General features: G+C 46.8%; 1 protein-coding gene across 3 annotated transcripts; it reads left to right on the top strand.

Annotated features, from left to right (window-relative positions):
• Window positions 1–1728: 1728 nt before the first annotated feature.
• Window positions 1729–23342, top strand: ATOX1 (antioxidant 1 copper chaperone). 3 transcript variants are annotated; one of them, XR_001351537.2, is made up of 5 exons: window positions 1729–1858; window positions 9481–9556; window positions 13265–13433; window positions 14626–14763; window positions 16992–17131. XR_001351537.2 is itself a non-coding variant. In XM_014478939.2 (4 exons), the coding sequence occupies exons 1-3, from the start codon at window positions 1853–1855 to the stop codon at window positions 13387–13389; spliced, it is 207 nt and encodes a 68-aa protein (XP_014334425.1). In that variant the 5' UTR covers window positions 1729–1852; the 3' UTR covers window positions 13390–13433; window positions 22135–23342. The 3 variants fall into 3 exon arrangements, 2 of the variants coding, with proteins under 2 accessions (XP_014334425.1, XP_005898280.1); XM_014478939.2 differs by lacking the exons at window positions 14626–14763; window positions 16992–17131 and adding an exon at window positions 22135–23342; XM_005898218.2 differs by lacking the exon at window positions 14626–14763.
• Window positions 23343–24874: the final 1532 nt, after the last annotated feature.

Raw genomic sequence — 24874 nt, 5'->3', positions numbered from 1 at the left:
TCCCTGGGATTCTCCAGGCAAGAACACTGGAGTGGGTTGCCATTTCCTTCTCCAGTGCGTTAAAGTGAAAAGTGAAAGTGAAGTCGCTCAGTCGTGTCGTACTCTTAGCGACCCCATGGACTACAGCCTACCAGGCTCCTCTGTCCATGGGATTTTCCAGGCAAGAGTACTGGAGTGGGGTGCCATTGCCTTCTCCACCTCAGAAGCTAAGCAGAGACCAATTACACATACTGCAAGAGCCTGGAGAATGAGCACACCAGAATCAGAAAGGAAAACCTTTTCTCCTCCAGTATCTCCAGGGTCTTTATTGACAATGCTTAATATCGTGCCATTAGGCAATAAAACAATGTTTAAATGGTTCAGATTTTCACAAGCAGGCAAAAAGGTTGAATTGGAACTGAGACAATAAATCAACAACCAGCACTTTCTCAAAAGGGTTCCATGTATGTACCGAAACTATAGTTTGGTACTTCTCTGGCAGTCCAGTTTCTAAGACTCTGTGGTTCCACTGCAGGGGGCACAGATTCGATCCCTGGTCAGAGATCTAAGATCCTGAATGCTGTGCAGCATAGCAGAAAAAAACAGTTATGTTCAACGTGGTTCCCCAAAACCAGAAGGAGGAAGGAGACTATAAGTGCACCTGGAAACTAAGGGACAGTATATCTAAGGAAAGGACTAGAAATCTGAGTTTTTAATAAGCTCTCCAAGCAGTTTGACTGGTGAGAGAACTTTGACACTACTAACTTGGATGGTGGAGCCCCTTGGATATTACAAGGATAGAACCAGCCTGGTACTCTGTGTGTGTGTGTGAAGTCCTGGGTCTTGGTACACCTCTTTGTAAGATACTAGAACTTCTCTGCCTCTGTGTGTCTTCACTCATGGATATGGGTCTCATGTCTTTGTAGCTTGTTTCCCCATCTCTTTCTGTGCCTGCCTCTCAGTCTAAATATCTCGGCCTCCCAAGGCATGCCCTCTAATGCCTTTCAACTTTAATACTTATTTGACTGTGGACACTTAAGCTTGGTGGACTTAACAGTCAACAGTCCATGGGGTTGCAAAGACGTTAGACAGGACTGAGCGCACACATCTTCTTGCAAAGCAGGTTCTTAACCACTAGACCACCAGGGACGTCCCCCTTTCAACTTTTACATGCTGTTCTGTCTCCTTCCTTCCCAATGGGTCCATCTTCCATCTTGAGATGAAGCACGACTTCCTCCTCTGCAAGCCTCCTCTCTTCATGAACCGTCCCCATCCTCTACAGTCTGAGCGAGAGATCCTTTCATGGCTCCAAAGGCACAAGCTCCTTTAACACTTGTATTGTCCTGCATGATCCTCTTGCTTCCCTGGCTCCCTGCTAGGCTGTGTCTTGTTCATTAGTGCATCTTGGATGCCTAGCATAGTGCCGCCCCACGGCTGGCAATCAGCAAATACTAAGTAAGTAACTGAGATTGTCCCTCTAGGGAGGGACGGGGGTGGGGTGGAGGCTGTGTCTGGCCTGTTCACAGCGGGGGGCCCGGCCTTCCCAGCCCCTAATATCAGCCTGACACCGAGCAGGCGTTCTAAAAATGGCCAACCAACAAGGCAAGCTAGCCGAGCTGTCCCTCCCACCGCCTAGCGCAGACGTGGCTGGCGTCCAGGGGCCCCGTGCCGGCCGGAAGTCAGCGGAGAGGCCAACGGCCTTCAGGTGGCTGCCAGCCCGCAAGGCCAGAGCGGGCGGGGCCAGGACCGGAGGGGGCGGGGCCGGGGCCAGAGGGCGGCTCCTGTGGCGTGCACACCCGGAAGCGTGGCCGCGTCAGCGCTCAGAGCCGGTGGAGGCGTAGTCACCGCCGCAGCCACCACCTCCTCCTCAATCATGCCGGTAAGTGGTCGCGCCGTCCCCGCCCCGCGCAGAACCGCGGCCTCCGGCTTGCTCGTTTGCACCGCCGTTGGGTCAGACGTCCCTCTTCAAGGGCTCTGGCAGCGGCCGAAACTGTCGCCTCACTTCTTGCCCCTCCCACCTAGCTCCCCCCAGCTTCTGCGACCCTCCAGAAAATCGGATCCCAAAAAGAATTTTATCTGGGAGTCAGGCTTCAGCATATGGAAGCTCCTAGCCTTCATGCGATTACAAGCCTAAACCTTTCAGGCATAGACGGCGAAACTGAGACCACTCCAATAGGGGCAGGGAGTCGCAGAGATCACACAGGGAGGGAGTTGGTGTCCCACCTGGATGCCTCTTCCGGCGGAGCTGGCCTGAAAGAAGGGTTTGCGGTGGCTTTTGCCTCCCATATAGGACGGATGTTCAGAGATCTGTGTTTTTCTTCCCTTCCCCTGCCCACTCTTGAGTTTCAAGTTGGGCCGTGCTGAATGGAGAGAGTGCTTTCAACCTTTCCTACCGGTCACTTAATGAACCTGAACCCATGGGCTCCAGAGAGGTTCGGGGTCCTGCCCAAAGTCACCAGTTGCTCAGTGGCAGAGTTTGGGATGGGCAGAGCAGGTCTTAGGGCACCTTTGCAACTGACTCAGTCTCGTGGTCTCATTTTGTAGGTAAAAAATTAAGGCCTTTTTCAGATTACAAAACAAGGTCCACTAATTTATTCAGGGTGGTGTTGAGAAATGGGTGCGCTCAGATTAAGCCTCTTATCTTCAGGGTCCAAGTCTCTCCTGAACTCACATGATAATTGCTCAATAAAAGTAGTCATGCTGGCTTGGGAGGAAGTTCTGTTCCTGATCTGATCTCGGGGCTCCTGGCTGGTGTCTTGTGGTGCTTAACACTTTTCCCCAGGGTTGCCTGATTTTATGGCTCTGCTCCAAGTGGGTACCTAGAGGTATCCCACAGATGCCCTGTGTCTTAGCAGCCTAGCTTTGGGGAGCTGACAGGTGAGCCAGAGGCTCCTCCGGGCCAGGTTACAAACATCTCAAGTGTCATTTCCCTTGGGTCTTGCCAGGCACCTTGAGACAAATCCTCAGACAACCCAAAGTATGAACAAAGAACCTGAGAGAACCAGCCCTCCGAGTTGAGCAAATCTGCCTGTGACAGTGTCAGAGAACAACACTAATCACTCTGGGTCTGGGATAGTGGAGGCTACCAGGTTTCCGTGGCTGGGTGGCATGAGGGAAAAGCCAGCTTGAGGGTGGCTCTATTCTACGTTAAATTCTGGGCATTTATTTTTTTATACTTCTGGAGATTTTGACAAAAGACCCACCAGAGTGGATGATCAGAATGAAGAGGGCACTTGGCAGTATTATCATGAGATGAACAGCTGAAGGAAGAAGGGTATTAATCAAGGGACTCACACCAAAGCCGGAAAGGGAACAATGAGTCACCTGAAAGGTTTCTCACACAAACACTTGGAATCTCTGAAACTCCTTTGAAAAATCTGTGCCCCAACCCCCACCCTTGCCAGCTGGTGACTTTAGACACACTGCTTTACCTTTCTGTCCCTTGATTTCCTCAGCATACAATGGGGATTAAAAACTGCAACCTCATAGGACTGTCAGTAGTAGTAACAGGAAAAAAGTGCCAGTAAAATTCATAGCTCAGCCACTGACATAGTCCTGAAGGAATGGTAGCTCTTGTGTAGACCTAGAACAAATTGGGTAGAACTACAGCAGGCAGGTTTCAACCCTGTGTTAACAAGGACCACAGTGGCTGTTCTCTGTCACCCTGAGTGAGTGACCTAACCTCAGCTGTCAAGAAGTGACAATACTAAGGCCTATCTTGTGGGGTTGTTGTGATTAAACAAAGACATGCATGGACAATGCCTGGCACATAGTAGGCACTCTAATATTAGTAAATTTCCAATCATCAAGGTGTTCAAAGACTGAATATTCTGGATATTTGAGAAAGCATTTCGCCTCTGGGAGGCGTCTGGATAGTATGACTCCATTCCATTCCCGCCCTTCCAGTTCTGAGATTCTATTAAAGGATTGTACAGATGACTGGGCTTTTTCATCTTCTTTACAGAAACTGTTTTATAGGTAGCAGAGCAGAGGCGCTGAGGGGCTGGCTCTGTGCAAAGTCAAGCATTCAGTGGTGGGGCCAGTCCTAGGATTCTCTGTAAAGAACGGATTACTCTACTCATTAAGGAGGCTTTCCACAACCCCCACAGTTGCTTTTGCAACTCAGAGGTACTGAAGAGAGCACTGAATAACGATTGCCCGTCTGCTGGCTTCTGACCTCTGTACTGTGCAGGATTGAAAGAGACCTGTCCTTCATAGCCAACAAAAGAAAGCTCTAGAGATCTATTGACTTTAGGTCCTTGGGCAGCAAAAACTTGTGCTCCTTCCCAAGGTGTCCCTATCTCAGGGTTTCTGCAGCCCCATTTGCTAGTCTGGAACCAGCAAGGTGTCTCTGGAGCCAGGAAAACCTGAGTTCAAGTCCCAACCTCCATATATACCCACCACGTGACTGGGTGACTTAGTTAACCCCTGGAACCTCAGTTTTCTCCTTAGTAGGGTGACTAGCTCCCTTTCCAAGCTGGGTGGGGACTGACTTAGATACTATATAAAGAGCATTTCACATAGTGGGTACTCAACAGATTTAGGTCTTATATTGGTCTTGCAAACCCATTAAAGCTTTGGATTGGTATACAGATGCAAGCTATTGACCAATCTGTTGTTGTTGTTGTGGACTATTTTAAAAATCTTTATTGAATTTGTTACAATATTGCTTCTGCTTTATGTTTTGGTTTTTTGGCTGTAAGTTTTGTAGGATCTTAGCTCCCCAACCAGGGATCGAATCTGCAACCTCTGCATTAGAAGGCTAAGTCTTAACCACTGGACCACCAGGGAAGCCCCGCCCCACTGACTAATCTTGATTACCAATTACTCTAGAGCAGGAGTCAGCAAACTTTTTCTTAAAGGGCCAGACAGTAAATATCTAAGTCTTCATGAACCATATGGTCTGTTACAGGTCCTCAACTCGGCCCCTCTAGTGTGAAAGTAAATGAATGAGCTTAGCTGTGTTTCAGTAAAACTTTACAAAGCCAGGTTGCAGGCAGGCTGTAGTTTGCCAGTTTGTGTGCTGGAGCAGCATCTTAAACTATTATGTGGGCAGGAATGAGCTGGGTGTCTTGTTAAAAACCGAGGATTCTGATTCAGGAGGCCTGATGGTAGGACATGAGAGTCTGCATTTCTGGCATGTTCCCAGGTGATGCTGTTACTGAGAACCACCTGTTAAAGGCAAGATTTTGGAGTCCTCACTAGAAATCCTTATTTCCAGAATTTGTTGTGGTTGTTGCCGAATAGTCACAAAATTAGCTGAAAGAATCAAATGTGTTTAACTAGAAGAAAAGGAAGACTATTTTCTTTAAGGCAAGTTTTGCAGATTTGGCCTCAGTAAAATAGTGGTTTTCTGGTTGTGTAATGATGCAAATGATGGTTATATAACTCAGCACTGAAAAACCGAAGTACTTCACTCTTGGCCTCAGTTTCCCTTGTACAGCATGATGATAATCCAGACCCAAAGATGGTTTGAGACTTGGAGAGAGCCTGAGAAGCCATTTAGACCAGTTTTTCTCAGGTGTGTGGTCTTACCCTTCTGTCTCCTCAGTGGGTTAAAATAAAAATGGAGGGTCCCAGGGCCCACCCAGAGCCACAGTGCCCACTGAGGCAGCCTGCAGACCTGGCTGGTCCCCAAGGCCCGATGTGATTCTTAAGTGCACTGAGGCTGAGAAAACTTACTTGGTTAATGGTTTAGATAAGGGAACTGGGGCCCTTAAGGGCAAGGATTTTGCCTGAGGTCTTCCAGTAAGATACAGTGCTATGCCCAGAATTCCTATTAAGGTAACAGATTTGAAATACTCCATGAAAAATGTAGCCATAGGTTTTTGTTTTTTCTTCTTTTGAAGGGATAGAAAAGAGGGAAGTGGAATAAAGTAATAACAATAATAATCTGAATAGCTAACTTTTTTTTTTTTTTGCCACACCACAGAGTTTAGTTCCCCAACTGGGGATTGAACCCCAGCCCTTGGCAGTGAGACTGCAGAGTCTTAGCCACTGGGCCACCAGGAAAGTCCCTGATAGCTAACTTTTTACCCCAGTGGAACCTACGACTAGGCTCCAATCTCTTTACCTAACATACTAGTTATCTATCACTCCTAATTAATTGCCCCCCAAACTTAGTGGTTTAAGACAACAAATATTCATTAACTTACAGTTTGTGAGAGTCAGGACTCTGGAAGCAGTTTACTGGTGTTTCTGGCTCAGGGGCTCTCAGGAGGTGCGGTAACCATATTGTCCAGGGCTGTGGCCCTCTGAAGGAGGATCAGCTTCCAAGAGGGCTCCCTCACATGGCTGTTGGCCAAAGGGCTCAGTTCCTCACTGTATGCACCTCTCCATAGGTTTGCTTGAGAGTCCTTAGGACATGACAGCCAGTTTCCTCTGGAGTGAATGATCCTAGGGAGAGTAAGGCAGACAACACATGTCTTTTATGAGTTAGCCTCCAAGGTCCCCTAACATCACTTCAGCCATATTCTACAAGACATTGGGATGAGACTACTCAAGGGCATAAATACCAAGAGGCAGATATCATAGAAGAGAAGCAAAAGGCAAAGGAGAAAAGGAAAGATATACCCATTTGAATGCACCGTTCCAAAGAATAGCAAAGAGAGATAAGAAAGCCTTCTTCAATGCTCAGTGTAAAGAAATAGAGAAAAACAATAGAATGGGAAAGACTAGAGATCTCTTCAAGAAAATTAGAGATATCAAGAGAACATTTCATGCAAAGATGGGCATAATAAAGGACAGAAATGTTATGGACCTAATAGAAGCAGAAGATATTAAGAAGAGGTGGCAAGAATACACAGAAGAACTGTACAAAAAAGATCTTCATGACCCAGATAATCATGATGGTGTGATCACTCACCTAGAGCCAGACATCCTGGAATGCAAAGTCAAGTGGGCTTTAGGAAGCATCATTACGAACAAAGCTAGTGGAGGTGATGGAATTCCAGTTGAGCTATTTCAGATACTAAAAGATGATATTGTGAAAGTGCTGCACTCGATATGCCAGCAAATTTGGAAAACTCAGGACTGGAAAAGGTCAGTTTTCATCCCAATCCTGAAGAAAGGCAGTTCCAAAGAATGCTCAAACTACCACACAATTGCAGTCATCTCACATGCTAGTAAAGTAATGCTCAAAATTCTCCAAGCCAGGCTTCAATAGTATGTGAACTGTGAACTTCCAGATGTTCAAGCTGGATTTAGAAAAGGCAGAGGAACCAGAGATCAAATTGCCAACATCCATTGGATCATCAAAAAAGCAAGAGAGTTCCAGAAAAGCATCTGCTTTATTGACTATGCCAAAGCCTTTGACTATGTGGATCACCACAAACTGTGGAAAATTCTTAAAGAGAGGGGAATACCACACCACCTGACCTGCCTCCTGAGAAATCTATATGCATGTCAGGAAGCAACAGTTAGAACTGGACATGGAACAACAGACTGGTTCCAAATAGAGAAAGGAGTACATCAAGGCTGTATATTGTCACCCTGCTTATTTAACTTATATACAGAGTACATCATGAGAAATGCTGGGCTGGATGAAGCACAAGCTGGAATCAAGATTGCCGGGAGAAATACCAGTAACCTCAGATATGCAGATGATACCACCCTTATGGCAGAAAGTGAAGAACTAGAGAGCCTCTTGATGAAAGCGAAAGAGGAGAGTGAAAAAGTTGTCTTAAAACTCAACATTCAGAAAACCAAGATCATGGCATCTGGTCCCATCACTTCATGGCCAGTAGATGGGGAAACAGTGACAGACTTTATTTTGGGGGGCTTCAAAATAACTGCAGATGATGACTGCAGCCATGAAATTAAAAGATGCTTGCTCCTTGGAAGAAAAGTTATGACCAACCTAGACAGCATATTAAAAAGCAGAGACATTTCTTTGCCAACAAAGGTCCGTCTAGTCAAGGCTATGGTTTTTCCAGTAGTCATGTATGGATGTGAGAGTTGGACTATAAAGAAAGCTGAGTGCCGAAGAATTGATGCTCTTGATCTATGGTGTTGGAGAAGACTCTTGAGAATCCCTTGGACTGCAAGGAGATCGAACTAGTCCATCCTAAAGGAAATCAATCCTGAATATTCATTGGAAGAACTGATGCTGAAGCTGAAACTCCAATACTTTGGCCACCTGATGTGAAGAACTGACTCATTTGAAAAGACCCTGATACTGGGAAAGATTTGAAGGTGGAAGGAGAAGGGGACAACAGAGGATGAGATAGTTGGATGGCATCACCTACTCAATGGACATGAGCTTGCATAAACTCCAGGAGTTGGTGATGGACAGGGAAGCCTGGCGTGCTGCAGTCCATGGGGTCGCAAAGAGTTGGACACGACTGAGTGACTAAACTGAACTAAACTGAAGAGATCATGGGGCCATCTTGCATGCTGGCTGCTATGCTTAAAATCCTGTGTTCATCGTCTTCACCAGCCTGGAAAGGAACTCTCATCCCCATTTTGCAGATATAGAAACCAAGGCACAAAGGAATAAGTAAAGTTCCTTACTCATGGTCACACAGCTACTAAGTGCCAGAGCTGGGATCTGAAGCCAGGTCTCATTTTCAGAGATTACAATAAAGGAAGTATTGGTATAAATAACCTTTGTTTGAAACCAAAGGAAGAACCCAGGGTTCTTCAAGCAGCTGTATCAATTATCCATTCCCTCAACAAACTGTATTAAGCCCCTCCCCTGTGCCAGGCACTCACCTTTCCCTTTACTGGGGATGCAGCAGTGAACTGAATAGAACTCATGTTCTGGGAGCTTGCCTTCATGCCCTTGGTTTGTTAGATATCCTGGATATGGTAGGATGTTGAGCCCACATGGAGAGTCCAGAAACCTGAGTTCTCTTACTGGGCCAGCTTTAGCTCACTGGGAACCCAGGCAAATTCTCTCCCTTTCTGGGACTTAAGTGCTGCCTCTGAGGTACTTGGAATGCGACAGTGGTCTCTGTACTTCAGAATCACCATGGAAGCTTATTGGCGGTAGTGGACACCTCAGCCCTTTGGATTGCTGACCAGAACCCATAGTTTTTAATAAGCTCCCAGGTGATTCTAATGCAGGGAGTGATCTGATGCATAATTACGACCCCCAGATCAGCACTGCTCAGAGCATGCCTCCCCCCACTCCCCTGACCAGAGTTACTAGTGATCCTCAGACAATTGCATAGCTGAAAAACCAGGATGTTGAAGGTGAGACTAGAAACCCGCATTTTAAACTTCCTTCCCAGGTGATTCGATACATTGTGTGCCAGATACTGCTAAAAATTTTCTAGGGATTCTGTCCTTTAACACAACCACCTCTGAGATATAGAGAACCTGAGTTACTCCACTGTACAATTTAGTAGAGTGAGACTCAAGCTACTGATGAGTCTGATGACAGCCCGATCTTCCCTTTCTCTCTGCCCTCTGTCTTGGGGCCCTGAGTGGGCCTGCCTGCTAGTGGGTGTGGGGGTCCCTGTGCAGGACCTGGCTCATGGTCCCCTTTGTCTGTTTCAGAAGCACGAGTTCTCCGTGGATATGACCTGTGAAGGCTGCTCTAACGCAGTCACTCGAGTCCTCAACAAGCTAGGAGGTGAGTGAGTGGCCCTGGGTTGGGGATGGGGTGGGGAGACTGGTACACTTACATTAAATGAATGCAGGCATGGAGCAGGAGAATCTTGAGTTTAAGCTGATAATAACAGTGAAACCAAAACGTACTGAGTTACTTGGCATGTGCCAAGTACTCTGCTTCATGGCTTCTGTGGATCATGTCATTTAATCCTCACCACAACCGTTTCAGATAGTTTCTTTGACCATCTCTGTTGCGAGCAGGAGGGAACTGAAGTTCAGAGAGGTTGAATGATCTATTGGTATCACACAGCCAGTAAATGACTCAGCCAGTAAATCTGGCCTGGAGGAGCCCTTGCAGGACTAGTTACTATGTTACATTCATCTCCACTGTGGTAACTTTTGTTATGTGATACATTTGAGTGTCATTTTCTATTAAGATTTTAAAAGTTGTAACATTTTAAGAAACAAACTTTCAGTCAGTCATGCTGGCAGAACTTCTAAAGCACCCCTTTTGGGTGTATTTAGAAAACCATTCTCCAGTCCCCTCACTTCTCATCTGCGGAAACTGAGGCCCAGAGTGGGCTAGGGTCTGGGGTTCCATGAGATAACAACAGAGTTGTAATCAGAGTCCTGGGGGCAATCCATCTTTTAAGATTTTCATTTCTAAAACCCTGGATAATAAAACACCCAATTTTCTTTCTCTTTGTATTTATTTTTAATTGAAGGATAATTGCTTTATAATATTTTGTTGGTTTCTGCCATACATCAACATAAATTAGTCACAGGTATTCATATGCCCCCTCCTTCTTAAACTTTCCTCCCAACTCCCACTGTTTTTGTTGTTCAGTCATCAAGTCATGTCCGACTCTTCTCAACCCAATGGACTGTAGCACACCAGGCCTTCCTGTCACTCATCATCTCGGGGACTCTGCCCAAGTTCATGTCCATTGAGTCAGACCTCCCACAATAATAACACCCAGTTTTCCAAGGGCTCTCATGGGGTTGTCATCTTGTTAGCACTTAAAACAGTTCTCTGAGCTATACTTTCCATCTGTGGAATGGGGATGTTGACACCAGGCCCCAGAGCAGGAAGTGACTTGCCCAGAGTCTCATAGTGAGTCCACGGCTAATTTCTAGACTATAAACTGGAACCTGAACTTGAAAAAATCTGAAGCAATGGAAAGAACTTGACCACTAACTTCCTGTGTGACCATGGCCTCCTCTTCTGGGGCCTGGCTTTCCCCAGCTGTAGTATGGGAATGTCAGTCTCTTAGCTTTGCTCTGGATGCTTTAAGGTGAAACTCCACAGCTTACCTGGTGGCTCAGTGGTAAAGAATATGCCTGCCAGTGCAGGAGACATGGGTTCGATCCCTGGGCTGGGTTGGGAAGATCCTACGTGCCACTGAGCAGCTAAGCTCGTGCACTACTAAGCCTGTGTTCTAAAACCCGGGAACTGCAACTACTGAGCCCATGTGCCCTAGAGCCTGTGCTCCACAAGAGGAGCTGCTGCAATGAGAAGCCTGTGCGCCACAACCAGAGAGTAGCCCACACTCACCACAACTGGAGAAAAGCTCGCACAGCAACGAAGTTCCAGTGCAGCCAAAAATAAATGCATTTTTTTTCTTTTTTAAAAGAGTAAAACCCTGCTCGGAAGCCTCTGTATACAAGCAGCAGGTCTGGATGAAGTGAAGGCCAGCCTGCTTTCACTCTTGCCAGCTCCAGAACACCTGCCTGGGGACCTGGGTTGCTAGAAACATAGCTTTGAAACCCACTGGGTCTCATGATCCCAGAGTGTCTTCCAGCTCTATGATGCCACCAGAATATTTACTCTAAAGAGGAGGAGGCCCTTCTGAAGCAAAAGACAAAACCCAGAGTGCAGCCAGGATGCACTGCCCTCCGCCCCTGGTGTCCAGTAGGTCCAGAGTCAGGTTAGGACTAAATCCTGTGCCATGTGCTTTTTGAGGTCCCTTCGCTGGTGCGCCCACAAGGGCTGGCTGACCCCAACTCCTTCATGTTTGATGGGGAGACTAGGGCCTGTGATGGGCAGGACCCAGCCGAGATCAGTGGTGAAGCCAAGCCTGGGACTCTGCCTTTGTTATTTCAACAAGACCCGTTTGTACCTACTCACATATGCCACCAAGGGTCCTTAAATGGACACAGCTCTTTAGGAGGGCAGTTCTGCAATATCTGTGAACATTTAAAGTACACCAATATTTTGCCCCACACTTTCCATTTTATGAATTCATGGTATAGAAATATTTTCACAAGTTTTATAAGATATGTTCAAGTATATCTACATTGTTTTGATCATAGTGAGAAATTGGAAGCAACCTCAGTGTCTTGTAGATGGGGACTGAGTAGATAGATGGTGTGTGTGTGCACAGTTGCTCAGTTGTGTCTAACTCTTTGTGATCCCATGGCCCGTAGCCCTCCAGGTTCCTCTGTCCATAAGATTCTCAAGGGAAGAATACCGAGAGGGTTGCCATTCTCTGCTCCAGGGGATCTTCCTGATTCAGGGATCAAACCTGAGTCTCTTGTATCTCCTGCAGTGACAGGCAGATTCTTTACCACTGGGCCACCTGGGAAGCCCTGTGATATAGTAACACTGTGGGATATGGTGTGGCTGTCAAAAAGAATGAAGTAAGTCTCTATATGTGCTAAGATGGCAAGGTGTCCTGGACACTGGAAAGTGACATATAAGTAACTTGTTTACAGAGTATGATGCTACTTTGGAAAATGACTTTTCATTTGTCCATCAGGAGAAACACTGGATGGGTCCCTATTATTCAGTGATTCTTATAGGCAGGAAATAGTCGGGGGCCTTACACTTTCAAATTTTATTCAAAAATGCTTGTCTTTTTTTTTTTAATGGTGTGTCTGGGGACTTCCCAGGCAGTTCAGTGGTTAAGACTTCATGCTTCCACTGCAGGGGGCACAGGGTCGATCCCTGGTCAGGGAACTAAGATCCCACAAACCACAGAATGTGGCCAAAAAAAAAATTGGCATGTCTGTATTACTTTTGCAATTAAGAAAAAAAATATTTTTACAGCCCTTATTTAGAGGAGAGATAGACAAATTATAGCCTTTGGGCCCACAGTCTGTTATTGCATAGCTGAGAATGGTTTTTACATTTTTTCAGGCGTGTAAAACAATATGGGGCTTTCCAGGTGGCTCACGTGGTAAAGATCTGCCTACCAATTCAGGAACCACAAGAGAAATGGGTTCGATCCCTGGGTCAGAAAGATCCCCTGGAGAAGGAAATGGCAACCCACTCCAGATTCTTGCCTGGGAAATCCCATGAGCAGAGGAGCCTGGCAAGCTGCAATACATGCATTCGCAAAAGAGTCGGACACAAAAGCGAAAGTCGCTCAGTCATGTCCAACTCTGTGACCCCATGGACTATTCAAGTCATGGAATTCTCCAGGCCAGAATACGGGTAGCCTTTCCCTTCTCCAGAGGATCTTCCCAACCCAGGAATCAAACCCAGGTCTTCCACATTGCAGGTGGATTCCCTGCCAGCTGAGCCAGCAGGGAAGCCACAACAACACAAAACAATCTACAGAAGATGATGGGGCCGAGTCCATGCAGCTCACAGTTCCTAAACCATGGGCTCTCTGGCCCCTTTCAGAAGTTTGCCAATCCCTGGTCTAGAGGAGAGGGAAAGAGTGGGGTGAACAATTTAAGAGCCTGACTGGGTATATGTCTGTCTTCCCCACCCCACTTCCTGCAGGAGTTCAATTTGACATTGACCTGCCCAACAAAAAGGTCTGTATCAACTCTGAGCACAGCGTGGACACTTTGCTGGAGACCCTGGGGAAAACAGGAAAGGCTGTCTCCTACCTTGGCCCCAAATAGAGAGGCCCCGTCCAGCAGCCTGCAGGATGGACCAACATGGGCAGGTGGGTAAGGCCCTGACATGGCCACCAAGTATATCATTACCTAATGCAAACCACAAGCTCAGGGACTCCTTCCAGTCTCCTGCGAGCAGAAAGAGCACTGCTTGATGTATCCCGGAGACGCCTCTATGACTTTGGGCTATAGTTTGTGATCAACAGGGTTTAAATGTAAGCGTCTGGCCCTGGGCAGTGTGCCTTTTACTTTGGTAATATAATGGTCCCTTCAGAGGTATTATACTTCACTTAGTCCCTAAGCTTTGCTCACTGACCAGGTAAGTGAATTCACCTTGGCTTCCATCCCCACTTAGAACTGTTATCAGCTTCCCAAACACGCCCTTTTCCCAGACTGGTGCAAAAACAAGTGTGATCAGTTTGGTAGCTTCTTAAAGCTTACTATATGACCCAGCCATTCCTTGCCTAGTATTTACCCAAGAGAAATGGGAAGCACTGTCCATACAAAGACTTGTAAATACTGGTAGTGGCTTGACTTGTAATAGCCCAAAGCTGGAAACAACTCAGTGGCCATCACTAGGTGAGTAAACAAACTGTGGAATAGCCATGTAATTGAATACTATTGTCCACGCAACAACTTCAGTGAATCTCACATATAAAAGAAGTGAGTGAAAGAAGCCAAGAAAAGGAAACGTACTGTATGCTTTCATCTATGGAAATTCTAGAAAAATGAACACTAGTCTGGTGAGGGTATGGGGGTGTGTGTGTGTGTTAGTCGCTCGGTCGTGTCCAACTCTGCGACCCCTTGGACTGTAGCCCACCAGGCTCCTTTGTCCATGGGATTCTCCAGGCAAGAATACCGGAGTGGGTTGCCCTTTCCTTCTCCATGTGGGTGTATTCATCTGATAAGTTACAGATCATCACATTGTACACTAAAGTATAACACAGCCGTCAAAGGTGAAAAACAACAGAAACAAACCTCAGCAGCGTGTTTAAGCTGGCTGTTCCCTTTGATTTTACACAATCCAGAAAGGCAGGTGGCACCGTGCCAGCACCCTTCACTGCGGAGCCAGGGCAGACTTTAGTCATCCATGCAGCATTCCTTCCCTCTGTGCCCAGTCACAGCCTCAGAACCCTTCAGAGCACAGTCCTCCTAGGGGGCACTGCCCCTGTGCACCTTTAATGCGTGGATGACAACAATCACAACATCCCTAATGTCGGCCATGGCTCTCACTGTAATCAGGAAACACGAGGCCTGGAGAAGGGAAGTGACTTGACCAAAGCTTCACGCAGATGAGTGCCAGGAGCAGGCTGCAAGTCAGGTGTCCAACCGCCTGGCGCGCCACGGCAGTGACCTTCAGCCGCAGCCTCCTTCCTAAAGGTGGGTGTTGGAATCTGCGCTGTGGCGATGTCCTGTGTGTCTGGTGACATCATATGCAGATCAGGTGTGCCTGTCTTCCTCTTCCCCTTTCTGCCCACGGATACAACCATGTTCAGGAAGGAGCCCAGGGTGAATAATCAGTATTCCAGGGGTCTAGTTTTAGCTCTGCCCTCAGTTCACACTCTGACTTTGGACATTTGTCTTTTATTCCTGAGACCTAGTCCTCTCTCCTATAAAATGGGGCTGTAACCTCTACCTTGCTTTCCTGCCTTGTGGGGGTTGCTATGACATCCCTTTGAATATGAAGGACGCTCTTTAAAGGGAGAGTAATGTTTCCACCATACCAGTGTTCATCCAGAGAAGGCAATGGTGACCCACTCCAGTACTCTTGCCTGGAAAATCCCATGGATGGAGGGGCCTGATGGGCTGCAGTCCATGGGGTTGCTAAGAGTCAGGCACGACTGAGCGACTTCACTTTCACTTTTCACTTTCATGCATTGGAGAAGGAAATGGCAACCCACTCCAGTATTCTTGCCTGGAGAATCCCAGGGACAGAGGAGCCTAGTGGGCTGCCATCTATGGGGTTGCACAGAGTCGGACATGACTGAAGCAACTTAGCAGCAGCAGCAGTGTTCATCATGGTGGATCCTGTGTCCCTGGGGTTTTGAGAGGGAAGGGGGGACCCTGGGCCCCTCCATCTAACCTAAGTAGCCCTATTTTATATTAGGTAAAAGATTGTGTTTATACAAGTCTCTATTGCAAGGATGGATGGAGGAAGGGAAAAGTTACTCAGTGGCTCCACACATGTGGGAGCCCCAGTGTAGACACACTGAATTGGAAACTCCTGACTGAGCATGTAAATTTTAACTAAAAAATTAATACCTAGACTTCCCTGGTGGTCCAGTGGTTCAGTGGCTAACACTCTGCACACCCAATTCAGGGGGCCCAAGTTCAATCCCTCCTCAGGGAACTAGATCCCCCATGCTGCAACCAAGACCCAACACAGGCAAATGAATAAATTTAAAATAAATATATATATATATAAAGTAAAACCTGCCAATTGTAAACCATGTATAGCTTAATGTGTGTTTTTTCTCATAGTAGGCTCTTCCTTTTAAACTGAGGTGAAATTCTCATAACGTTCAGCTCACCGTTCCTCACATGTGCCGCGCGTGGGCCTGTATAGTGTGTTCACAGTGTTGTGCCTCCACTCCAGTTTCAAAACTTTCATCACACTGGGAAGACTCCCTGTACCCACTGAAGCTCACACTCATTCCCCGATGCCTCCTCTCTCCATCCCCTGGCAACCACAAATCTGCTTTCTGCCCTTCTGGACGCACCTATTCTGGATGTTTCCTACAAAAGGAAACATTATATGACCTTTTGTGTCTGGCTTCTTTCACTCAGCATAATGTTTTCAGGATTCACTCAAGCTTAGCATGTACCAGTGCTTCATTCCTTTCAATGGCTAGATAGAACGTTCTCATAGTAGTTTTCATAATTTATCTATTTTAGATTTTTTTTTTTAATTATAGGAACTGTCAAAACTATGCAAGTGTAGGCGTAAAATGAATCTCCACATGCCCGTCACCCAGATCCAACATTATCGAGTCATTGCCATCATCTCATCCACGGCCCACTCTCACCACCCCCATATTCACAGCAAATTCAGGCATCATAGTGTTTGGTCTGCACACCTGTCAGTAACGATGTGTAGTATGAAGAGGCTCCTGGAGGTTCACACCACAGCACTGGGTGAGAATCACTGATCAAGCCAGTTTTACTCCCACACACCAGGCAGCATCTGTCTCTGAGTCTGTTTTAAGAGGCTCCTCAGTGACTGATTCGAAGCCAGGTTCAGGAACCAGAGGATGAATATTTATTGGTTATTAGGTCTCCTTGATCATCTGGCTCTTAGCAGATTTGTTTGCTCATGGCTTTTTTTTTTGTTGCCATCCCAGTTAAGTTGAAACAGGGCAGAGGAAGAGCTCCAGCAGCCCTGCGAGAGCCTGGAAGAGGGCTTCAGCAGTGATCGGCTTAGCAAGGTCAAGGCATTCTTGTAGGAGCAGCGTGCAGGGCTGGACATGGGGTTCTAGTCCTATTCGGCACCTGGGTTTCCCACTTCACCCCCTGCGACTGCCTCTTCGTGAATCTTTACTGCGTTTGTAATGTCTCCATGTGCACAGCAGATGGCACCAGTGTTCCACCTCACTTCTCATTTCTTCCAGGATGCTGATCCTCTCCTGCCCTCCAGACAGATCTAGGACCTGGCAATCCTGCTCAGCAATGGTAGTTCCTGCGGAGACCCTCATTTGTCCTGCTCCTCTGTAGCTTCCCTGCAATAAAGTCAAGCCAATTTTGCTGGTGATACTGTCTCTTGCCTGGTCTTGTCACTTGCTTACATGCTGTGCTGCTCACATGTTGCTGTGAAGGAAATAACTACAGTGCTTCCTTGGGTTGGCATTCTGACAGCTCCCAGGTCCAGTGGATCCTGAATCTTGGCTGTATGAGCTTTTGCAGATCACTCACCCTCTCTGGGCCTCACTTTTCCTCATCTATAAGTGAAGGTGTTGGGTTTGGTTGGTGATCCTCTTTCTTTTCACTACTTTCTTAGACTCCATATGTTGAAAAACTTGTCTGTCAAGTGAATGCATTTAAGGGATGTAAAATTGTATGGTAATGGGAATAATGATGGGAAGATGTGCTTGTATATCAGAATAATGGGAAGAGAGAGACTGTCTGGGGTAGAGTCCAAGCTCCACATCTCCCAGCTGGGCCACGTAATCTGTTGGTGTCCACAGGCATAAAATGTGGTAACAGCATCTCTTGCAAATGGTGGTTGTGGGGATTAAATGAGATGACTCATGTAAATCACTTAGAGAGTGCTTGCCAGTTAGAAATCACTCAGTGAACATTCTCTATTCACGTACATTTTTTTGATGTGTATTTAATTAATCAAATATCTATAGAGATGGCAATTAGAATCCCAGTCAACCTAAAAGTTAGTGCCTCACAGAGTTGATTCAGTTATATCAAAACAAAGGGAATGTTTTCGTTTGTATAGCTTTATTTACTTTTTTTAAAATACTTTAAGGCAGCAGCTCTCAAACTGTTTTATCTCAGGACCCTTTTACACGCTTGAACATTTCTGAGTGTCTCAAAGAGTTTATGGTTATGTGGGTTATGCCATGGTAGAAATTAAAACAGGAATGTTTGAAACAGAAGAATATATAAGCACATCTCCCATGGGCCACTGGGGCGAGATGAGGTCATCGCACAGCATTTAGATCCTGGAAACTTCACTGCATGATTGTAAGAGAAAGGGGAAAAAAGGCATCTTGTGGGAGCAGTTTTGACCTGGCATTCCTACTGAAAGGTCTTGGGAACCACATCACTGCTTTGAACAGTGACCTGAGATGAGACCTGGCTCTGCCTTCGGCCACCTGTGATCTTGGACCAGTCACTCCATGTGTCCCAGAAGTAGTTTCCTCATCTGTACAGCGCACAGTATCTGCACCCCCGGGGCCTTAAGTAAAACTCTGCCAGCTCTAAACTGTGTGCTAGTGTAGTTCTGGCCCATTATGAGAGCATTAAAACAAGTCTCATCCAATTCTGCCTTTGTGGTCCCTCAGGGGCACAGGGCCTCTCCCAGCCTTCCCGGTATCTAGGTGTCTTGGCCACAAGATGGTGCTATTCTTTGGCTTTGACCATCCACAGAGATGTTGAAGACCGTTTCTGTGGACTCTGGGAGTACAAACTTGAGTTTTTCCATTTTCACAGTTTCCCAGGAGACCTGGTTGATGCTGGCTGGCCCACTGGGAACGCCCAAGGATGGAGACACTGGTGCCTCTTGGGGCAAGTGGTCCTTGGAGGAGGTCCTTTGCTTTGATTCTTCTCCACCCTACCACTCCCTGCTGGAATCCAGGTTTCCAGCTGAGGCCCTAGGTTTTGGTCTTTAATGCCCCAAGCAGCAGGAGCCAATGAGATCCCACAGCAGGATGTGTGTGTGTGTTGTGGGGGGAGCAAATGTGTCCACATGTCACCCCGGTGCTTGCCCCAGTGCCTGACCCCAGCCCACCTGCCCAGCCTTCCCAGCCCTCTCTGCAGCCAGCTGCATCTCCCAGCTGCCTTGCTTTTGTTCACACTGCCTCAAGATGGAATGATCTCGCCCGCCTCCCCACCACCGCCTGTCTCCACGTACAAATTCCTTTCCCTCCCTTGCATACCACAGCCTCCAGGAAACCTCCACAACTGGAAGTAATTTATATCTCCTCTTGGCCCTCCCAGCATTTATCCTCCTAGCTTCAGGGCTGAGGCAAAGCTTTTCATCCATGTGTCTTTCCTGTCCTCAAGATCAGGCCACACATCTGTTCCCTCAGTGCAGAAAGCAGGCACAGTGGGGATATTTGATTGGATGTGTAATGGCGGCTATTTGGGGGCTTTTTATTGTGCATCCTGCCCTTATGTTTATGTCAGTCTTTTTTTTTTTTTTTTTTATCTTTTAATTGAAGGATAATTGCTTTACAGAATTTTGTTGTTTTCTGTCAAACATTAGCATGAATCAGTCACAGATGTACATAGGTCCCCTCCCTTTTGAACCTCCCACCCATCTCCCGTCCCATCCCACCCCAGAGCCCCTGTTTGTTTCCTGAGACATACAGCAAATTCCCATTGGCTATCTATTTTGCATAAGGTAATATGATTTTCCATGTTACTCTCTCCATACACCTCGCCCTCCCCTCCCCTCTCCCCATGTTCATAGACTGTTCTCTGTATCTCCACTGCTGCCCCGTAAATACATTAATCTGTACCATCTTTCTAGATTCCATATATATGTGTTAGTTTACAATTTTTATCCTTCTCTTTCCGACTTACTTCACTCTGTATGATAGGCTCTAGGTTCATCCACCTCATTAGAACTGACTCAAATGCATTCCTTTTTATGGCTGAGTAATATTCCATTGTGTATATATCCCACACCGTCTTTATCGATTCATCTGTCAGTGGACATCTAGGTTGCTTCCATGTTCTAGCTATTGTAAATAGTACTACAATAAACATTGGGGTACATGTGTCTTTTTCAATTTTGGTTTCCTCAGGGTATATGCCTAGGAGTGGGATTGCTGGGTCACATGGTGGTTTTATTCCTAGTTTTTTAAGGACTCTCCATACCGTCTTCCATAGTGGCTGTATCAATTTACATTCGCACCAATGGTGCAAGAAGGTCCCCTTTTCTCCACACCCTCTCCAGCATTTATTGTTTGTAGACTTTTTGATGATGGCCATTCTGACTGGTGTGAGGTGATGTTTCATTGTAGTTTTGATTAGCATTTCTCTAATAATATGACATTCATTTGTATCTGGTCCCTGTAAGACAGTGGACCAGGACAGACTCAGACATGGTAGATGTGTAGGAGGCATCCTTTGAGTTAATCTTACAGAGGCAGAAATTACCTGGTCCAATCCTTTTAGCAGGTTTATATTTTTGTAAAAGGTCCCTGTGTGAATACAGAAGTCTGGAGCCCCTCTTGGGGCTCACTATTCCAGGCTCCCGTCACCTTTGCCTCTGTCCACCTTCCCCCCGTGTCCTCCATGGCCAAAGCCTTACCTTTTCCAGGGCTGACATCCCCAGGGCTGGAGAGAAGCCACACAAGCCCTGTGGTGCTGGAGGCAGAGCCCGGGCAGGGTCCAGTGCTGGACTTGGGAGAGGGTAGCAGAGGGTCCACAGAGGGAGCCCGTCGACCCTGAGCAAGCTTGAACAAGTCATCTCCTATCCATGTCTCCTGCTAAACACAAGTTTTTGACTTTTTTTTTTTAACAACTTTAATGAGGTATAACTTCATTTGATAAATGGCACACAACTTAAGCCTATATATAATATTAAAGGATATACAGACACACTCATGAAACTATCACCACAATCAAGAGAGTGATGTTCATCACCTGGGAAACTCTCATCAGACCCCTTAGTAATCCTCCCATCCCTCCCTCCACCCCCAAGTAACCACCAATCTGCTTTCTGCCGCTATCAATCAGTTTTCAGTTCCTAGACTTTTCTATAAATACAGTCATACAGAATAGACTCATTTCTGTCTGGCTTTTCCCACTCACCACAGTGACTTTGACATTCACTCATGTTATTGAGGTCTCAGTAGTTTATTTCTTCCTATCACTGAGTAGTATGCCATTGTATGGCCATACCACAAAGTATTATTCATTCAACATTGATGGACACTGGACTTGTTTCCAGTTTTTTAAACTACTCTCTGGTGCCGGTCTGGTTCCACAATGGCTCCACAGGGCACAGGAGTGTGCCAAACCAAGGCAGATGCCAAACCAAGGCAGAAGCCAAACCAAGGCAGCTTAACATAGTTTTACCTACCCAGCTCCCTCCTAGAGCCCAGAGGTATTGAGCCACACTCAGGACTTGAGCAGATCTGGGTGCAAATTCTACATCCACTACCTACTAACTGCATGGCCTTGAGGGAAAAGTAATGGATTCTTTTGTGCAACTCACTTCCTCATCTGTAGAACACGGATCATGATATATCTACCTCAGCTGGCTATTGTGAGATTATACAAGGTGGCTTACGTAAGACTCTGGGACTGAAATAGGAGTGCCTAATGCTTGATAGTGGCATTCCACAAATCAAGTCTTTTGAACAAAAAGTTTCACCATTATACAATTTGAAGTTTGAAAACTAGAATTTGCAGATCTACAGGTCTGGGTCCTTTCAACCCTGCAGACTATGAGAAGGAAAAATGGACCCTCAAGCATGGCGCTGAGTGGGAGGAGAGCGGTGGTTGTTCAGGTCACAGCCCTCTCCGTGGCATTCTCCTTTAATTAGGGATGGTCTCTTCAAAAACACAAGCCTGTAATTTCTGGGGAGTGTCCCGCAGAGCTGCTTTTAGGTTTCCATGTCTTTAGGGGCTGTGGTCACTTAGTTTAAGTGGATGAGAGAGCTTGGGGAGCCTATCTGCTCCCCAGGAAGGGATAGGTCTACAGATCTCAGACTGCCAGTCAGAACTTTGAAAGAGAATATCAAAGCCTCTGGAAACAAGGATGCCATCCCTCACTGGTCTGCTCATCCTGGGCTCCTAGCATCCTAGTCCTTTTAGGACTAAAAATCCCCAGGCAGCTAGAAGCCAGCTGGATCTTAGATGAGAATGCAGGCTCTGTAGACAAACAGATGGGTTCAGTGCCAGCCTGGCTGTTGCCTGGTGGCATGAGCTTGGGAGGTTGCTTAACTGTCTTCAGGATCTCAGTTTTCTCATCTGTAAAATAATAACTATGCCTTTTTCTCACAGTGAAATGAGATGATGCAGGCACACGGTGGGTGCTCAGCCTGACTACTGTTATCATCATTGCAGGGTTTTGGGGAAGAAGACCTGGCTGGTTGTCCAGTCCAATGTCCACACACACCCACCCTGCCTCCCCCCAACAGTGGGGCCCCAAGTCTTGGCCTGCACACCAGCCCTGAGAGAGATCTCTACAAGCAACTGGCTCAACTCCAGACAGCTCTGGGAGGCGGGGAAATTCTGGTGTTGAGCCCACACACACCTCCCCAGCACTTCTCATAATGGAGGCTAGATATATCATGACACTCAGGCATCAGTCTAGCCCCTCCCCATGGTGGTGCCTCAGAGGCAGAACACACTCCCTTACCCATTCCTACTCCCATCCCTGGCCCACCCCCTCAGCTCTTCCTCGGGGACACAGCTGGAGTCATCAGACCACCTGGTCACCAGCCTCCTTGTTAATGCCCCCCCTCCCTTTTTTTTTAGCTGTACCTCAGGGCAGGTAGGATCTTAGTTCCCTGACAAGGAATTGAACCTGTGCCCCCTACAGGGGAAGCATGGAGTCTTAACCACTGAACTTCCAGGGAAGTCCTCGTTGATGCCCTTTTGATAGTGGAAGCTGAGAAAACACAAGAAGGCCAAGCAGCCCTGAGCCCCCACTGCTGCTAGGCCCACTCATATGGTTCCTGGCACCCGGCACATGTGCCACCCCACCCGACTTGACTTGATTCCCACCCCACTTCGCTTGACATTTTGGGGAGTGTGTTCCTGAATCCTATGGCTCCATAATAGGTCTGAGGCTACCTGGTCAGGCCGCCGCCCATCTCAGACCTGACCCCTCCCCTGCTCCGTCACTGCCCCTCCCAGGGTCCAGTTTGGAAACCATCCTCCCTTAAGTGCCACTGACGGGTATCTAACTCCTTTTTTTCTTTTCTTCCTTCTGGTCTAAACAGAAGCTGTGGTTTCCTCTGTATTCCTGGTAATTAGAGAGGCCAGAAAAGCCGCTGAGATGGTAGGAAGGGCTAGAGGGAGAGGTGGAAGGTTAGAGGCTGGGGGAGCAGCCCGGAACCTCTAAGAGCTTCAAGTGCCCTCCAGCGCTGTGAGACAAGCTCCCCAGACCCTTCCACCACCACCTCCTGCCTCTGCCTCCTCCTCACACCAAACTCCAGAGGTGGCAGAGGCCTTGAGGAATTCTAGAATGTTAGAACTGGACAGCTCTTTAGAAAGAAAAACTCCTACTGCCTCATAATGGAACTATGTAAGTTGTGATGGTGATACAGAATTAAAACCATCTTATTTATAAATCACTCCCTGCATTATAATCTCTACATGATGAAGAAAGTCTGTGTAACGTTTTGGTGTATTTCTTTCTACATCTTTTTCGTGCTTATTTAAATATTTATGTGTATGCATGCTCAGTTGCCCAGTATGTCCAACCCTTTGCAACTGTAGCCCACCAGGCTCTTCAGTCCATGGGATTCTCCAAGCAAGAATAATGGAGTAGGTTTCCAAATCTCCCTCCAGTGGATCCTTCCAACACAGGGATCGAACCCACATCTGATGCATCTCCTGCATTGCAGGCAGATTCTTTACCACTGAGCTACCAGGAAGCCCTATTAAATATATATATATATATATATATATATATATATATATATGAACATAAAAGGCAATATACTGTAGTGTTTCAAACTCAGGCTCTGCAATTAGACTGTGTGGGTTTAAATCCCAGCTCCATATCTACTGGCAAATTATTTAACCTACCTAGTTTATTTCTTTAACCCTCTCTAGTTTCAGTGCACAGGTTTCTCATTGCAGCTGCTTCTCTTGTTGCAGAGCATGGGCTCTGGGATGCCATGGGCTCAGTGGTTGCAGCTCCGGGGCCCTAGAGCACAGTCTCAGTAATTGCAGCGCACGGGATAAGTTGCCCTGCAGCATGTGGGATCTTCCTGGATCAGGGATCAAGCCCATGTCCCCTGCATCGGCAAGTGGATTCTTTACCCCTGAGCCACCAGGGCAGCCCTCAATAATCATTTTAATAATTTTATTGGTGCTGATGTTTTGTAACCTGCTTCTTTCACTAAGTAGTTTCCATGGACACATTTTCATCCTGGATGTATTATCTGTGGTTGCTTCTTCACTACAATGGCTGAGTTGGATAGTTGCAACAGAGATTGTCCACAAAGTCTAAAGTGTTTACTATCTTGCCCTTTGCAGAGAAATTGTATCAATCCATGGACTAGATCAGTAATTTCAAACTGTGTTCTATGGAAACCCAAGGTTCCTACAGGTGCCTCAGGGGAAAGAGAAATAGATGGTGAGGTTCTAGGCCCCCAGCACCTTTCTATCAAGATTGATTCTCTTGGGACTTCCCTGGAGGTCCAGTGGTTAAGACTCCATGCTTACATTGCAGGAAGCACGGGTTCAATCCCTAGTTAGGGAACTAATTTCCCACATGCTATGATGAAACTAAAAAATAAAATAAAAAATGACTGATCCTCTTATTTGTTAAGATTAACCACCTCACACCAGTCAGATTGCCCATCATTAAAAAGTCTACAGGGGCTTCCCTGGTAGTCCAGTGGTTAAGACTCTGCATACCAATGCGGGGGACACAGGTTCAATCCTTGGTCCTGGAACTAGGAACTCACATGCCATGGGGCAACTGAGTCCATGCACCACAACTACTGAGCCTCTGCTCTAGAGCCCGCAAACCCCAACTACTGAAGCCCTAGAGCCCATGCTCCACAAGAGAGCCCGCTGCAATGAGGAGCCTGCACACGGCAACTAGAGAGTAGCCCGCGTGCAGAAA

The sequence above is a fragment of the Bos mutus genome, chromosome 7, assembly GCF_027580195.1.
Source record: "Bos mutus isolate GX-2022 chromosome 7, NWIPB_WYAK_1.1, whole genome shotgun sequence".
Taxonomy (NCBI): domain Eukaryota; kingdom Metazoa; phylum Chordata; class Mammalia; order Artiodactyla; family Bovidae; genus Bos; species Bos mutus.
The sequence above is the reverse complement of the archived record's forward strand: the minus strand, read 5'-3'. Positions and strand labels throughout refer to the sequence as shown.